This window comes from Plectropomus leopardus, chromosome 5 (genome assembly GCF_008729295.1).
Source record: "Plectropomus leopardus isolate mb chromosome 5, YSFRI_Pleo_2.0, whole genome shotgun sequence".
In the NCBI taxonomy this organism is placed as follows: Eukaryota; Metazoa; Chordata; class Actinopteri; order Perciformes; family Serranidae; genus Plectropomus; species Plectropomus leopardus.
In genome coordinates, this window is record NC_056467.1 from 20,334,006 (window position 1) to 20,352,636 (window position 18,631).

At 39.5% G+C, this 18,631-nt stretch overlaps 1 protein-coding gene across 1 annotated transcript in view; it reads left to right on the plus strand.

Moving 5' to 3' along the window:
- ppm1lb (protein phosphatase, Mg2+/Mn2+ dependent, 1Lb) overlaps positions 1 to 18,631 on the plus strand; it is a 59,687-nt gene that overhangs the window by 38,280 nt on the left and 2,776 nt on the right. The window contains exons 2-3 of the mRNA XM_042486593.1: positions 4,664 to 4,880; positions 16,156 to 16,317. Of these exons, the coding sequence (XP_042342527.1) occupies positions 4,664 to 4,880; positions 16,156 to 16,317 (379 nt within the window). The remainder of the gene's footprint in view (positions 1 to 4,663; positions 4,881 to 16,155; positions 16,318 to 18,631) is intronic.

Here is an 18,631-nt window from a genome sequence, read left to right on the forward strand (position 1 = left end):
CCAATTTTCTTGCAGTATGTGTTTAAAAATTGATTTTATTGATGCAGTAGGCTACAGAAAGTTTAATTTGTATTTGCAATGTTAATCATTAATGTTGTGAAAAAAAATACTTGATGTACATCTATTGCCACACAAAAATACCATGATACCATGCTGTATCAATTTGGTAAATATGACTTTTGTTTTTCTTTCATTCACTCCTCTTTCAGTTTTAGCACATTTTTTCTTTCTCCAAAGCAGTGTGTTGGAAAGTAAAGACTTTTAGATCTTGACCTCATGCTGCTCCGACCCCTGTCTATCCCATTTAACGCAGCCATTTATTCAGGTTCTGCTCTCTCATCCTTTAGCTCTTCCCACATTCCTCCGTTGTGCTCTTATGCCAACCGCTAATCTCATCCCCCATTTTGTTCCCCCCTGTATTACTCTCCTTGATCCTTGCCATCTTGTCTTCATCCCTCTATCCCACCATCTTCATCCCTATCCATCCCTCCCTACTATCCCTCCCTCATCCCTCCTTCACTCCTTTCATCCTCTAAGCCGGTGCAGAGGCTGCAGCCAGGTGTTCGATGTCTCGTTCTGGTTAGCCAGCAGGTTAGATTGCCAGATAATTAAGACTTAGCCTCCACTTCCCATTCTGTCAAGATTGCCTGATGTCAGTCCCCATGCTGTGACACACATGCAGTCACACAGTCTGATACACGTGCATGTGCAGTCACATGGTCAGGAGGAATGTAGCTGGGAAAGGGTTTTGTGACCCCGATGCTTTGTGAAGGACTGACAGGAGGACAGTTAAACTGCTCAGTAATTGGCAGAGCAATAACCCAAGCAAACAAAAGTCTTCTTGTTCTATTTATGACCTTTGAACTCAGTTTATAACTCCAGCTTTTTGCATGGTAACCACAGAGGGAAGGTATGTCACCCGTGATTGTCTTAAAGAAGTATTTCACTGCTGGAAAGACGAGATTTAATAGAAGTAGGTAATCTATGAAGACGAAAGACGCAAATACTTTTGATGTTGATGCTACATGACCAGAGAAAACCAAAAAAAAGGAGGCTTTTGCTCTAGCAGTGGATACCAGATTGTACCAATAATGTGATGTAATTAGGGCTGCAACTAACGATTATTTTGATAATCGATTAATCTGTTGATTATTTTTTTGATTAATCGAATTTTGAATCGGATTTAGGGATTTAAAAGTCACACACAAATATATTCCAGCATCATGCATAAACAATGTCGGATAAAACACAGAATAACTTAACAACAGATTGAAAGATTAGTGGGCGTAAAAAGGTTAGTGTATAAAATGTGTTTAACTTTAGCTTGTTAGACAAACAGTATACCATTTCTATTGTGCTATTGTTGTTAGCATCTGGGGCTAATGAACTAAGTTAATGCTAAGTTTGGTGAAATATTCATGCTTGTTGTGCTGGCTGACGAGTTAATCATAAACATTATCCAACATCTGGCAAACTGCAAAAACTACCGTTACGTTTACTTACTTTTAAAACTGAACATCCATAGTTTTTTGTCAAGAATCATGTTTCTGAAAACATTAGATGCAAGATATACACAACACAGATACAGAATCTTGGTTTGTCTTTGATTAGCGCTGCTTAGTTTTACTGTTTGATCTCTGTTTTTTTTGCCCTCTGTTTTCACTGTGCAGGAAGCAGTATGGTGCCCACTTCCTGTTCACAAACTCTCACTATAACAGCTAAACACGACACTAAAATGTGTTTTTATAAACATTTTAGGCAAAAATTAGGCAGTGTAGTGGCATAATCTTGATTTATCTTTGATCAACAATGCCTAGTTTTTTGATCAGATTTTGGTCCGAGTTTGAGAGACAGAGAAAGGGGCGGGTCTTTCTCTCAATCTGCTTTCATACTTTTTGTGTCTGCTGTGGTGGTTAATACGAAAAGGCAGACGTACAGCCTGTGATTTGAGCAACAGCCTCTAGAGCCAGCAAAACTCTGTTGGGTATATTTAATTTAATTCATCTACACATACTACCTACATTGTTTTGATAATTAAAAAAAAAAAAAAAAATGGTTATAAATTGACAAAGTATCCCTTTAAGACAAGAGAAAGGAGTATGTACTGAACATCACCATGGACGCAGAGAGAAGGGACTGTGGGAAATGGGAAAATCTGAAGCATTTGAGTTTTGTTGGAGAAGACAGGGGAATAGTGAGGAATCTAATCTATTTCTAAGGAAATCTTCAATAGCACTGACCAGAAATCACAAGAAAGGACTAGATGAGTTGTTTTCATGTGTAGAGAAGAAGCAGAGGAGGCAAGGTTATCTGAGTTCTTCAAAGCAATTTCCCAAGAAGAAGGAGAGCAAGGTACAGATAGGAGGGAGAGCAAAATGGGGACAGTGTGTGAGAACTTGAAACATTGGGTTCATCTATGGGTCTCTGTCTTATGACCTCAATCATTAAATTCAGCAGCAGGAAACTGCAAACATTTTCTCTCCTACAGTCTCAACTGGCTCACTCTTTTCTTAATCCAGTGCTTTTTAATTACTGCAGGACAGTTAGAGAAAACCACGTATGAAATATGAGCTTCATGGATGCTGCAGATCAGTGGCCACTCAGCAGAATATTATCTGACATTAGAAGTTTTTGAACTTTCTGACCTTGCTCTGGCATGTATTCCCAGTTTGGCACTGAGCCAGAGCAGGGAGGCATTATTTGCTCCGAAACGCCGTTGGTGATGTGTGAGAAAAGGTTCAGTTGGTGTTATCCCAAGAGTAAAATGGATAGAGGTTAGGATACAGTTTCTCTGGCTCAGCTCTATCCTACAGCGGGGTGTGAGTGTGAGCTTGTGTGCCTTTGATTGGCGTTGCACTTTTTTTTTCTTTATCTCTGTTTATCTTTGATTTATCTGCAGCAGAGAGCAGAGAGGACACACAGGTTATTGTCACTGTAACTTGATATGTATGCTACATGCCAAATGCCATGTAACTGTATTTAATGTGGTCTTAAAAAAGGGGAACCACTTGAAAATATTCTGTACCAGTAATGTTCCAGTGTATTTTTATGGTCTTTTTAAATGCAGTTTCCAGTCCAGAGGTCTCTGGCTTAAAGGTAAACTTCAGCATTTTTTAACCTGGACCCTGTTTTCTTGTTTTTGTATATAAGGGACTAATGGAGACAGTTTTTGAAATTGGTCCAGTACTGAGAGAGACCACAGCAGCAGAGTGGCAGGCTGCAGTGTAAGCCCTATGGGCAATTGTGCACTGTCTTACATCCACTAAAAGTGCTCCTTTTGCCACTGTCAGGCTCAGATTGTTATGAGAAGTGTCTGACAACATTAAGGAAAAGGATCCCACCGGGAAATGAAGCGTTCTTCTTTACCTTTTGTTGGTCTGTTAGTCATTGTGATCAAGTCTCACTAAAGGAGTCTCCCTCTAAAATCTCGTGAGAGGTGACTTGATGCAGGAAACATTAGTGAGAGTTGGAGAGAGGAGTGCCAGGAAGAGTTTGTTGTGTTGGTGTACAAAAAGTTTAACCTAATTTTGTTTTAAATATTTTCAAAGTAATGGCTGAATATTTAGTTGATTTCAACAATGTGGAAAAGTCTGCAAGATTTTAGATCAAGACGTCTGTTTGAGCGAGACTTGGTCACACACACTAATAAAAAGACTGGAGCAGCCGACAGTAAAGGCACTTTGAGCCTGTCAGTGGCAAAAGCACTCTGGATGTAAATGATGCTAACATTGCAGCATGTTTTGCTGCTGCAGCTGCAGGGGTCTCTCTCAATACTGGAACAAATTTTAAAAAATGTTTTTTCTATTCATCACATAGACACTAAATCATTGAAAAATAAGGTCCAGGTTCAAAAATACTGACATTCCCTGTAAGTAGTTCTCCTAGACCCCCCTTTAAACTCAATTACTGGCTCTCAGGCTGTCAGTACACCTCTGTGGCCTCAAATGATAAGTTGAACACCAGAAAATCAATCGGCGACAAAATATTTATATAACAATGAATAATTAAAGACGTTTTCTGAGCAAAAATGCCAAAACACTCACTAGTTCCAACATGTCTTTAGTTGCAGTCTTATATCTCATCTATGCATCATCTATTCATCCAAGCGCCAGTAGTTTGTCCTACAGTATTGTTGCGATGTTGATATTGACATATATGATCACATATACACATATGATGACATATATTGTTTTATCTGATTTTCTCCTTATTGCCCAGCCCTGTGTGTTGCCTATAAATTGTTTAAAAAAATAAATTAAAAAAAAGGGGGGAAATGTCTGTCACAACAATGTCCCAGAGCTCAAAGTGGAATCTTGAAGTGATATTTATTTATATATATTTATTTTACCGTTACATACAACAGATTAACACATCAAAATGCCATATTTGAGGAACTGAAATTGAAAACATGTGGCATATTTGTTTTTAATGTAATTAACAGTTTTTCGAATATCAAAATGATTGTCGCTTGTCAAATCAATTCATTGTCACAGCAACAGTAGGCATCATATGCAGTAGTACCAAAGTCTAAAAATAGAAACACACTCATTAGTATGTAGGTCAGAATATGTTTGGTTACAGCTCTGATGGTGTTTCCAACCAAACTTATTTTATCTGCAGTCCTCTAACTCTGCTCCCGTCTCCCTCTGCTCTCCATTATCAGGCTGCTGCTGACTTTGCCAAGGCCCACCTGCCTGAGGCGCTCCGCCAGCAGCTACTGACTTACGAACGGGAGAGAGAACGAGACAGAGAAAAAGACAAGGAGAAAGATGAAAAAAAGGAGAGGGGCGGCCTATCCTATCCTTCCATCCTGGAGCAGCAGATCCTGAATTTGGACAGAGAAATGCTGGACAAGCTTTCTGCCACTTACAATGAAGCAGGTGCGTGTGTTTGTTTATTTGTTATACACAGCAGCTTAGACGCCCCCCCAGCACTTATAACATTTACACATACTATACATGACATGTTTTAAGTGTGTCCATGCAAAAATGTTTGCAAATTCTTTGTCTACAATTTGGAGACATTTTTCCTGCAGCGGTTTTGTCGTCTAGATGCTGCACTGGTTCATTAATTAGCAGTGATCTATGTGTGTGCAGCTGCAATAAAGGACAGAGGCCACGTACAGAAAGAATTTTAACCGTAAGTGTTGCTCATTACTGGGGACACAATAAGACAGCACCAGTAAGTCCAGAGCAATGTTTTTAAATGTCCCCTATAAAGCTGCACCCAAACTATTATTTTCTCCTCCACTGTTTCACTTGACTGTTGTTGAACAGTGACTGTCAGCACCCCCAGCCCTTGCTTATTCAGCTGTTTAAATACAAGCTGATCTTCACAAGGCTTGTAGTAATTATCTCTGGAGAGAGGCAGGGAGGGAGGGGTGACACAAGAGAGAGTGTGATGGATGGATAGAGGTAGAAGAAGGGTCAGAGGGAAAGAGGACATTTTGCTGTTACTGTAGAAAGGGGACGAGAGACCTGTGCGACAGGCAAAATGAAGGGAGGACAATAAAGAGAAATGCTGAGAAAAAAGGGTAAGGAAAGATGTGAAGGAGACAAATGGATAGGGGGGCATTCAAAGGATGAGAAGAATGGATACAAAGGGTGATGAAAAAGTCTGATCTGAATGAACCAAAACAAACCTTTTGGGGGGAGCAGAGGAAGAGAACAAAAAGTCCCACAGTGCAGCGCAATGCAGAGACATACAGGCTTCATTCATAAACATACTGTATTTGCTCTAGATTTCATCACAGCTGTGTTTTTAAGATTATGGCAAAGGTAAAATAAGTTTTTTCACAGGCTAGACATCAGAGTGTTGGTAACAGTAAGAGAGGAGGAGCAGATTAATGAGTTCAATGGTGTTTTTTCATCCACCTCTGTTCATTTAATATCTATACTAAAGGGAGAAATTAGATGAGGCCAAGACCGCCAACACTGAAGCTTTTTCTCTGCAACAGAAACATTATTGGGTTATTGAACATGCAGGGTAGGGGGTTAAAATACAGATTATAAAATGATTACTTGGACTACCTGCAGTAATGTGCTGCAGCCTGAAGAATAAAGCACTCCTGTAGGAAGGCCACATTTCCTTCCGATGCCCTTGATTAAACTAGGGCTGCGGCTGAATAGCCTTTTTTACTTTGGGAGGTTCCTAACTCAAGGAAATGACCCGGAAGTATTGAAGTGGCAGCTGTGATAAGAGCTGTTCAGATTGTATAAATGCTTGAGAAAGGTGCTTCAGTGCTTCCTTCATTATCTCCTTTAACAAAGGGTACACTGGACCATCCTTTACAAAAGGAAAGGAGATAATGCTGCCCACAATTCCTTGCACAAGCAACATTTAATGGCCCAGGTACACCAAACTGACAACAAAGAACTAGTGGTGACGATGGCTGACTGTTCTGTGGCCTCATGTGGCCTGTGTCTTGGACAAAAATTTGCCCTTGAACACACCGCAAAGACTACAGCCAGCACGTGTGTTCTGCGCCATCATGTGAGGAAATAACTCTCCCCACCAGCAGGCAGTGGTAATCTGTAAATGTTATTAATAAAGGGAAACCAGACCACCGACAGGACGTATTCAAGATGCTAGTTAGCTAGTCAGCACATTACAAAACACAACCTGATGCTGAAAGAACAAATGAAATTTACCATGCGCCAGTGATCAGCACCACAAATAATTACAGATCATTTCTGCTAAAGAACTCAATGGCCAAAAAAAAAAATCTTATCTAATATAACAAGTTCATTTGGATCTCACGCCCTCTTGACTTCTGTTGTCTGTTTGCTTTCATCATTTCTGTTTCTCTGAGCTGAACTGCCAATAATAAACTCTAATCATTTTTATAGGGAACTTTTCGAGATACATGTAACAAAGTGCTTCAATAAGGCAGCAAAATAAAACAGATAAGTCATAAAAAAGATTATAAAAAATAATTTGCAGAAGATTACCTAGTAGTCTGCTAGGTTATCTTCTTCTGATCTTCAGAATATTATAGTTTCACCACGGCAGGCTCAATCACATCTGCCATCCATTAGTGTTGTTGAAGTGTAAGTTGTTGCAGTGTAAGTGCAGTCTGATTCTCCTAAGCCCTTTTGAATTCTCCTTTACATTTTTTTTATCAAACATCTTTTTCCCTTGTGATTTTGAGGTCAAGGAGAAGCTTTTAGGAGAAAAAACACAGATGGTCTTTTTTTCTTTTCTTTTTTTTTTTTTACTATTAAAACACAACCCTCTTTTAGCTGCATGAGATGCACAGTAAACATGAGAGAAATAGAGAAGCACTGAAATGTTTTTGGTTTTACAGGTTAGCAAGTGAGTGAGATGCATATGTTGTCATTCCTCAAAGAGAAATTCCAGTTTATAATAAGTCTGGGTTTTAAATTCAAAGTTTTGCTCAGCGTATAATGTTACACTCACTATGGTAATTTCTGAGATTCTTTGAGCTAAAAAGAAAGCAAATAGCGTGTCTGAACAGTATGTAGCTTTAATGTCAACCTACAGAGACAACTGACAAATTGGTTTTGGGGTCATTGGTATGAAAGGGCCATTGAGGAGGCCTCACATCCTTTAGACCACGATGAGTCATATAATACGCTGATTGTTAAAGTGAAGCATTAAAATCTCCAGGAGCACCCAGTCTGGAGGCAGCGGCTGATTATTTCAGAGCATAGAGGTCAATATGCTGCAGCTGCATTTCCTTTTTCTTACACTAGCCTGCTCTCAACCTGCTCTTCTTCTTTTATACCGTCTGATCTATGTTGGCTACCAAGTAAACCTCCCCCCTGCTGCTCCCTCTGCCTACTTCTGTTCTTGAGCTGTGTGACCTGTTGCATTCAGGCTCCAAAGATCTGTCCAAATCTCTTTCTTTTATCCTTCTATATCTCTATCATCCTTTATTTGAACAGCACAGTAAAAAGGACTGACACAGAGCTTATAGATAGACTTACAGTCAAGCTCCATTACAGTGAAAATGCTTCCACGTTGTGTAATCCAAGCATTAGACAGTCAGGGATTGAATTTGCTGCAGTATTTGTCCTATCTTTCTTGTCAGCGTCTCAGGGGGGGATCTGCTGATCAGGTAATTGTTGTGCATTCTTGTCCCTCTATCTGATTCAACAATCGCGTCATTTAGGGTGCACAGCTCCCGGCTTTCTGTCGCAATCTGGGCCTAAATTAAGCTGGCAGGGGAGGAAGAGAGAAGGGAAAATAGAAAGACACACTCTCAATTCAGCCTGCAGTCCCTGGGACAACAGCGTATCAGATTTATCCCCCTGTTCATTCATCCCTCTGTTGTTTATCAGCAAACAAAAGCGCTTGAAAGAAAGATAAGGGAGATGGGACTTTGATGCAATGGCCAGGAGCTTAGAGTCTATTATGAAAACAGTCTCCTTAATGCGCTGTGGTATTCTGTTGGTGCTAACCTTTTTCGTAGCTGTGTGGCATGCTTCTCAGCGCACACACACACACCCACGCAAGCACACCAAAGTCTTCAGTAGTGCAGTAGTCCAATAATCAGTTGTTCTTGTTGCAGGCAGCAATAGAGAGACCAGGCTGATAATTTAGCAGAGTCCTCTTGTATAAAGCTTCCTGTATTACTGAAGTATGTCACTGCTGGAAAGATGGTCTGTTTATAAAACTGGGAGCACTATGCAGTAAAAAGATGTGTCGATGCTTTTGAATTGGTTTACATGACCAGAAAAAAACAGAGCAAAGGGGCTGTTTGCTCAAGAGGTAGAAAACTTACAATTACCAGAATGCACTGCGCCATACCAGACCATAAACACTCCTGCTGGTGGGTAACATAATGCAAACTTGTCTGTACTGACACAGGAAACAATATGGTGACCAGCTGATAAAAAACAAGCTTGAATTACAGTTAAGTTAATATATGATTCTAAAACCATTTGAGATGAGAAATATTCAACGCAGTATCGGAAAAGTGTTTAATATTTAATCTGTGCTGCTTAGTTTTAATGTTTTATCGCAGCATTTTCAGCCTCTATTTTTACAATACAGGAAACAGTATTGTGCCCACTTCCCTTTGACAAATTCTCATATTACAGCCAGATAGTGCACTAAAATATGTATAAGACATTTAAGCGGGAAATAGGCAACACAGTAACAAAATTTTGCAGGTTTATATTTCATCAGCACAGCCTAGTTTTACTGTTTGACTGGAGTTTGGTTTGAGTTTGAGAGAGCAATAGAGAGGAGCAGATCTCTCTCTTGATCCACTTCTGTACTCTCTGTGTCCATGGTGGTGGGTATACAAAGGTCTAGCAACAGCTCTAGAGCCAGCCAGCGTGTCATCTAGTGGATTTAAGCTTAGAGATGAACAGGGAGATCTGAGAGCTGAAGATGGAGGAAAGTTTATCATAGTTCGTTTAGACATAATACCCACATTTTTATAATACAAACCTGGTTTAAAGTTAACCCTTTAGAATGAAAGTTTAGGGAGGATTAAGAATTGGAAAGCATTTTCATCATCTATCTTCTGGGAGAGAAAAATATTCTTCTAAATATACTTTTTTTTTTACAAAGCAGGTATTAAATTTACTGAATACTTTATTCACTGCATTATGAAGTAGTGTCACAAGTATCATTTTAATTATGCATATTTATTCTGAATTTTTGAAACATTTTTGATACTCATTTTCCATGACATTAATAAACCGATACCAGCTGTGCTTTCTCGTTCTCTCTTATTTTTAATGTTGACTGCAGTCATTCTGTTCTCTGCTTCCAATATCTTGACAACACTGTTATTAAGTGCTTTATGTTTTATGGACAGGTGATATAAAACAGTGTGTGGAGACTGAGTGCTCTCAACACACAGCAACATGAAGACACACGGCATCATTTCAATGTCAAACTGGCAAAGAACTGAACTCCCTGGCAGCAGAGCCTTTCAGAAATTAAATATCTGCAGGGAGGAAGGGAATATATCTGCCTCTGTAATGCAACACAAAGTATTTGTAGTACTGGTTTCAGCCTGCTGATATTGTATTACAGTATACCGCTATAAAAGCTATATGTCTCTTCGGGAGTTAGAAATGTTCATCAGGCTTTCATGAGGTGCCAGAGACGATATAAATGTTCTCAAAACTCTCCTCAGAGTGCAGCTCATATCTGTTAAGTACCAGTCATTTAGTTTTTGCCTCTCTAAGCTTAGCATTTGTTTGCTTTTGTGATTATTCTTAGCTGAACGTTGACATAGTTGATAGCCTTTCCTCTATGATTGCTGTGATATTATCATTTCATTTTTCTGCTCTGACTCCAGCGATGTTAATCTTTGTTGTTTTCCCCTGTGAAGCATCTGATTACTTTTAAAAAAGCACTTTACATTCCATCCCATGTAAATAAATGTTTGGTCACACAGAGTATGTTTGCAGCAGTTTGTAGGAACTCCTCAGTTTTTCCTCCTTTGGTTTACTTTGTTTATTAAGCAGAGAGAGACCTCATTTGAACTTTAGTGGCACCAAGTAGCAACATCAGTGCTGGTCTTACAGGCCAGTCGAAGTAGATGCCTTTCATTTGGAGACAAAGTTACAGCCAATGATCAGAAAGTCACCTACAGGTACTTGTGGAGCGAGACAGATTGTTGAAATTTTGTACTAAGAACTTGTGACTCTACCAAATCATTTTGATCATGAGGAGACAAAAAAAAGTCAGAGTCTGTGTTGTGTTCCTAAAATAGAGACAAATCAACTGTTTGTGTTTTTTAACCCAGCGTTGACTGCTCACTGTCAGTGTGAATTATCATTAATGGAGACTGCTTGCTGCTGTTTGTGCGTGTTGTTCTGTGCTTTACTCGCTCACAAAGCCACCTGTTGAAGAATAAGTTCCACTGTACAGTTTATCTGCACGATACAAAAAGCTAATTTTGATAATTTTGATGATTTCTGGAGCAAAGTTAAAGAGAAAAGAAGGTGCAAAAAGAATTTTTTAAAAAAAGTAAAATATCCCAGTTTTGTTAATAGTAGAGTAGAGCAGAGATAGTAGAATAGAGCAGAGAGTAGAGTAGAGACAAAAGTGCACTGGTAAATGTGCATGAACATGAACATAATGTTGATTTAACATTTTACACAGACCAAACAGTTAGGGGTGTGAATAAAGAAGCAGTTCCAGTTAACAACCGGTTCCAAATTGTCTGGTTCGTTGTCTTGGCTTGTTTTTTGGCAGTTGTGCATTGCAAAACAATGACGTCAATCTGATGTATCAGAAACTTGTAACTAAAAGGAGTCATGGTGGAGAGGAAGAAATGGTCTGAAGAACAGCTTCATTTTAAGAAGAAATATGACACAGTGCTGCTTGCAGTATCTGTAGAAAGATGATTTCATGTAATACCAGCAATATGCTGAAACATCTTCAACATGGGCTTAAATTCTTGGAATGCAATGTGCTTGAGTATGTAAACCCTGAGAGGCAAGAATGAAAAAAATATGTTTTGGGGCAAAAAAAAAAAAATGGAGGGGGTGGGGAGGGACTTTTTGGGGCGTCTTGTGGTCAAAATGAGTATTACAAAAAGAAACACTTAACACAACAAAATTAGCCTTCTTTAACTCCGGAAAAAAAATTTATTCAAATTAAAAAAAAAAAAATCTTGCACCCACCCATAAAATCATATAAATTCTCATTCCTACAAATAGGTTTGACAGGCTCTGGAATCTGAGATACAACAGTTATTGTTACATAACAACACAGCTCATCATTGCAGTAGTTTTTGGCAGCTGACTTCAAAATTTCCACTGCCTGAGCTTCCTGGCCTCACCAAGGAGACTTTTAAAGCATTTCTTGTTCACTGCATGACTGCAGGACCATCTAATAGTGACGTTTTTCATTGTGATGAACTATCTATCATGTCAAGCAACTTTCAAGCCTTTGCAAGTTTGATATTGGATTTAAAAGTGCTCTGACTATCTGATCTCTGCATGAAAAACTCATTGATTTCATTCAAGATTTATTGTTTAAGGTGTGTAAAGACTTCAGGCACGTGGCTTTTGTATTGTTCTGTACCCGCTTGGTTGTGTGAAGAGGAAGAAGATAAAAATTTGTAAAGCTGAGAGGGCATTGTTGGTTAGAGTTGATGTCTGCAAGTTTAAAAAGAAAAAAAGATCTGTTAATGTGGGGACATATAGAAGTGAGCTTATCACACCTCTGTAGCCTGTTTGTCATCTGTGCATGAGGATAAATCAGCCACTGCTATCATAACATGTCTAAAACTGACTGAACTGTCAGTGGACGAGCTGCATTGTGGGTAATGTAGACACCAAGTTTTGACCAAGAAGCATGTGTGGAATAAAGTGGGTGTTATCTCTGATTTTCTATTTTAGAAAAGTGTACATTAATCAGCAATAACTAATGGGTGAACATAATAGTACAAAAGTACATAGTGTATCATCTTATCCCCCATCCATTCCCTCCACCTCCACATTCCCAGATAAACAGACAAAAAAAATACATAGAAACATATAAAAGAGTAAAAAAAAAAAAAGTTGTAGGTAATAAAATCATATGTCCATAATTCCTAGTGTAAATATGTCCATAAAGGCTTATGGCCATAAATTGTCCTTGTCCATTATGATCACCTTTTAAAATTCTCTAAGCAAGAAAATAACGTCTTTCCATTTAAAAAAGCATAAATTCAGATGTAACACCTGTGTTAACTGTACATCTTTATCATTAACTGATTACACTTAAATTCATTTTGTGATTGAATTACATAACTCTGCCACATGTAACTAGTTACTCTTCTGCACTGCAAACAAGGTTGCTATAACCACATTGCATAATTAGAGGAGATACTTAGATCCATAGGTCTGTCAAATCAGGGGCTTTTCCCACTTATGACCTGAATGCCTCTGCAGATTACGATAAACAATTATCTACTTTGTATCATAAGAATTATAAAAGAAAAAAAAAGAAACACTCAGAAAAAATAATTGGTTCAAATGTAGCATACACAAGAGCCAAGAGCGAACTCTCACAAAAGGCCTCAAAAAGGCTGAGGCTGGCCCTGAGGCAGCTAGTTACTCAGTAATGAATGGAATAAAAACTATACATTATAGAGAGCAGAGATTGCTTAAAGCTTCATAGTGATAGTATGCAAATTTAGAGTGCTGCGCATACTTTATAAAGCAGTTTAAAATGCTTTATGTAGTGTGAGATGCTAAAAATAGCATTAATGATACAAGTCCAAACGGGGTAAAATCATGTTTTGGATGGACTAATGGGCAGAGGGTGTTTTTTTACAAAGGCTCTGAAGGAGACAGTGAGCTGGCTGAGCGGGGTGGTGGCTGTCCTGCCCTCTCATTTTTCACCTAAATGCCAAGCAGCTCAGTTCAGCCCAAGAACATAAATCCATGGGTGCTATATGGACACTTGTACTCTCCAGAGTCTGAGAGTGAATCAGTGCACTGATACAGAGTGGAGTGGGAGACTAACTGGGGCTGAGATGTTAATCTTATTGGAGTGTCGAGGGTGTGCCTGGCCGAGCTAAGCCAATAATTAGCATGAGCAGAGGGTGCATGCGGGCTGTGGTGCCATTTTAATAGGGAAAGCTGAACGTGTGCTTGGCATGGCTGGGCTAATTGGGGAAGGGTGTGCTAGGCAAGGCACCTCAGTTCATTATCTCCACCGCTATGGGAAGTAGATAAGGATAATTAGCTGGACAGCATGACACAGTGCAGTGGCAGCTATAGGAACGAGGATTAGGGATGCATACAATGATGGAACTAATAGAAATGGATTTTGCGCAAACTGTGTAAAAGATTCAGTAACTCATTTACAGTTGAGTGGCATCAATGTTCACTTCATTCATCTGAGCCTCGCTTCCAGCTGGTGCTCTTTCTCATCGTTATTTTCTGTCAATTACTGTTTTTTTTCTCTGTTTATCACTTTTTTTCTCACCCCGAGCTATAAATGGGAGTAATAAAATCATTGTCCTGCTGAGAAGTAATCTCTTTTCTCTTTCTTTCCTCATGTATCTCATCTTCCTCAATTTATCTGCATCCACTGCTGGCTCTTTTCTCACAGCTCTTTCCTTTCATACTGCAGCTGCATCAGGTGTAGGACAGAGTAACTGAATAAAAACGTCATGGGGGAGATACATTTATTTCATTTACCTCAACGGCAAACACCTGAGACATAAACTGTCAGCGTGCATCACACCCAGATGTGGAGATTCTGTCTCCCGGGTGGTCCAGACCAGTAGGACCCCCTGCTTTCTCCTCTTTTTTCCTTCCCTCCTCTGCCCTCTGAGCAGTTTTGTCTTTTCTCTGTGTGAGCAGATGGCCAAACAGGCAGATCTGTTCTTTCTCTACAGGACTTTGGATCTCACACAATAGGCCTTAGATTCGTAGTCCAGACTCTGTTCTGCCTGGCTGGGAACCTAAACAAAGAGAGGAAGGAGGAGAAGAAATAAAAGCGCTTCAGAGTGGTACAGGGAAGAAAAGTTACTTCAAAGACTTTCTGCAATGTTTGCACATGATTCATGTGTTTCACTTTAGTGCAGGGGGAAGGGAGGCAGCTTTTCTTCTTAGATTACTGAAGTTTTTAATTAAGGTTGCTATATTTAAGGTTGGGTGATATCAATACATGCTGTGAGTTGATATAAATTTGTCAGCTGGAACATAGTTTTCAAGCAGGAGCGTTTTATGGCAAAATTGGATTATTTTAGCCACGCAAGCATGAGTGTGGCTCTTTGGATGGGAATGTGGGTCTGTCAGTTGTTCAACACTTTGGTTCAGACTGAAATATGTGAACAGTTATTTGATGGGTTCTGAGCTTTTGTTTCTTCATGGACATCAGAGGATGAACCCTCATGACTGGTTGATACCCTGACTTTTCCTCCAGCACCACCATGATGTTGACGTTCGATGTTTTGAGTGATGTCCCCTCAGGATGAATTGTTGGAACTTTTGTGATCCCCACTTTTTCATCTAGCGCCATCATGTTCATGGATGGATCACTGAATGGGCCTACCGGGCACAGGCCCAGGGGCTCAAACTGTCCAACACGTTCTCTCTCCGAGCTCGTCCTGTGGTGCCGCTCGGTCAGGACCTTTCTGTGACGTCTTAGGTGTCCTTGTACGTCAGCTGTTCACGCTCCGGGATGCTGATACGATGATTTTAACAAATGCACATGTGGTGGGATGAAGCAGCCTGGTCCCTATGTTCACACAGCAGGGTGGACTGTCACAATGGTTTAGATAAGGCAACAAAGTCACAGGTGGATTGATTTTAGCACAAGAGGAACATGGTAAGATGTAAAATCAAACACATGCATCCACACAGGAAGCGAACTCCTGCACCAAAGTCGGTTGTCTGTGGGACCTATTTACCTCCCCATCCACTCGCACTCCTTATATAACGTGGTTACCGGCAGCGTTACTACCTGACGCTGTCCTTCAGCGTTTCAGGTGCACGTGACGGGTTTCATCCATCTGCGTTGTCAAGTGACCCTGCCCATAAGCATGTGGACGCAGAAGTTGGCTTTTGGCGTCACACTAATACACCGAAAGCTCTGACAGAGCGGTGCTATTTTACGACTTCAGAATGAGATCAGGTCAAACTGTCAGCCCACCCTTTATGCTCAACTGCAAAATGTCCCTCCAAGACATAAGTTATGGCCAAACTCAAAGTGATCACAACAGATGTAAAGCAAAGAGCCACAAAACAACCAAAAAATGACACAAAATTATGTAAGAGACATAAAACCACCTAAAGATGCACAATGAATACAAACAGACTCAAAACAACACCAAAAAAAGAGGCGAAAGCGCCACAGAGTCTGTGTTTCTTGCTCCCGGAGAGGTGGTGGGGGCTTTTGCACATCTGTTCCCAGTGGCCGGTTGTCTTTTAATCTGCCCATAATCTAATTTTTCCGATTATTCCAACATCCCGTAAATGCAGGGATAGTCTTTCTGTATGATTTATGCATAAATGTAATACATTTGTCAGGTATTTGATTAGCTTAACACCAAGAAAGGGCAATCTTGTCTGGTTATTTTATCCATTTTTATTTTCTATAAATTTACTATATTACAATATGACACATATCCCATTCAAATTGTCATATCATTCCTTCTCCATCTCTCTTTCTCCATGCTTTTCTGCTCTGCTCCTGTCCTCCTCTCTCCTCCATCTGTCGCAGGTACTACGTGTCTGGTGGCCTTGCTGTCTGATAAGGAGTTGACGGTGGCCAACGTAGGAGACTCACGTGGAGTTCTTTGCGATAAAGACGGCAACGCCATTCCTCTGTCACACGACCACAAACCTTACCAGCTGAAAGAACGCAAGAGGATCAAGAAGGCTGGTGAGAAAACGGCTGCAGTCCAGACAAGTAGACTTCCCTTTTTTTACGGATTCTGAGCAGCAGAACAAGGCTTTAGTTAAAACTCGAGGGAACATCAAAACTGAGATTGTTGTCATGAAAGCATAAAAAAGAGTTCTTATGATCAAAGCGAAGCACCATTATCCCTTTTGCCACACATCTTGTGTCTCTGTGCTCAGGCTGACATCAAACCCCTGTGACTGATAACACAATCTGTTTCTAAAGCAGCATGTTATCAAATGCAGCCAGACAGTGCACAGTATTTAAGGTGTATTTGAAGACATAATTTTCCCTCCTGCCCTATCTGCATAGCCTGTGCTGAGGAGAGTTTGATGGCGGGTTGCCAGATTCGACAGTCAGTGTGGTCGCTGTCAGGAAAGCCCACCATCTCCATCTAATGGTCTGATTGGGTACTAAAACTTTACAGATTTAGTTTGCATTATGTTGCTGTTTACTTATTCGTGTCACATACTTGCAATTATGATGCTACAGAGGATTTCCTATGGTTTTAAATAAAGTAAGGGGAGGAAACTAATTTTTTAATCATACATAAATACGGGAACCACTAAAATACCAATAAAAATAGTTTATACAGTTCATCCTCTCTCGTGGGGTATTATCATCTTGTAAGTTGGTGTTTGTCTCTCTTACACATTCTTGTAAACACAGATAAGGAACAATTAATGTCAGTAACTTTATACCTACACAAGAGGCTCTTATTAGAGCATCTTGCTGCCTAAATTTACATATTAATGAGGAAACCCTGATTTTCTTGACACTGTTGTAACCCCTCAACACTAAAGTAATTGCTGTCTATGCACTGAAAAAATGCAGTTAATAACATGTTGATACTAGAGCCAGAGAATGCAACAAGTTATCACAAAAGAGTCAAATCTCAAGTACTTGAGCCAGTTCTATAATCATTTATTGTTTTTTTTTTTCTTTTAAATCCCCTCAAGCTGTACCAATAATGTATCTTAAAGGCCCAGTGTGTAAGAATTAGGGGAATCTATTTGCAGAAATAATATTAACTCAAGCACAAAAACAGAATGTCTGCAGGTCTTTTAGTTCAATTTGCTAAATATTAGGCCCTAAAAGTCATTAAAAAATCAAACATTTTGATTTTGTGAGGTTTCAATTGCCTCAAACATTTTCTCATTTCATGTAGAAATCTTTTCATTTATTTTTGTTCAAATGAGTCAAGCTCCTTTGCGAAAGGTTCACATTTCTGGTATTACACATTTTTAAATCTACCACTGAACCTAACACTGTCTTTTTACTTTATACTTACACTTACCTGTTGGCAAAATGTTAATTAACAGATCTTTACCATATAAAACCTACCTCTACAGGGACGACATATATGCTATTTACCTTTACACTTAACTGCATTGCTTGAATAAGAAAAAAAAAAGTTTTACTCCAAAAATCAGTTAAATTCAATTGAAAACATTAACTTGAAGTGTCTGATACCCATAGACACCCTGAAAATGATGTTGTTGTTTGTATTTAGTTTGATGTCTGAGTAAGTCCTCTGACTGAAACACTGCATTTTCAATAAACCTGAAAATGCGCTGATTGTAGAGAAATGTAAACTAACTAAATTATTAAATAAATTAATTTCTAATAAATACAAGCTTTTGGTTTGATGAAGACAAATAAATACAGTCCAAAGATTATGTGAGGGCAGAAATTGAAAACTGAAGTGCTGCCCTCAGCAGCTAATGGCATTGGTTGATATGTGATTGGTTGTTTCTAATCACAATTTGTATAGACCATTTCCTAACAGCTATGTTGAAGCAGTCAACTAAAGAGTCAGTAGCTGCTTCAGCGGTTACTATTGACGATAAAGAGGTCACGTCCTCTGCCTTTTCTGGGAATTTGGGGATTTCAGCGAACTTAAGTGCAGTTTGTAAATGAAAGTTACACCTAATGGGATTATTTACAGCCTGAACTCTCAGCCCCTGTATTTTTAAAATTCTGACCGTGGCCTTGCTCACCAGGAATGAGGGAGGCATCCTGACCCAGTATGGAAGTCTTCATCCAATCATTTCCAGTAAAATTCCCTGGTTGCGAATCTGTCGAAGCCAGTGAGGACACACAGCTGTACTCGCAGGATGTGACATGAATTGAAATGTATCCAACATAAACAATTTTGTTCCATGAGTATATACGGTGAGCACTAAGTGAAAACATGTTAATGGCATAGATCCATATTATTGTTTGCACTTTGATGCGAATGCAGGGGTCTCATAGCTGATGGAAATGAATGGAAATGCTGCCAGTTGGTTGAAAG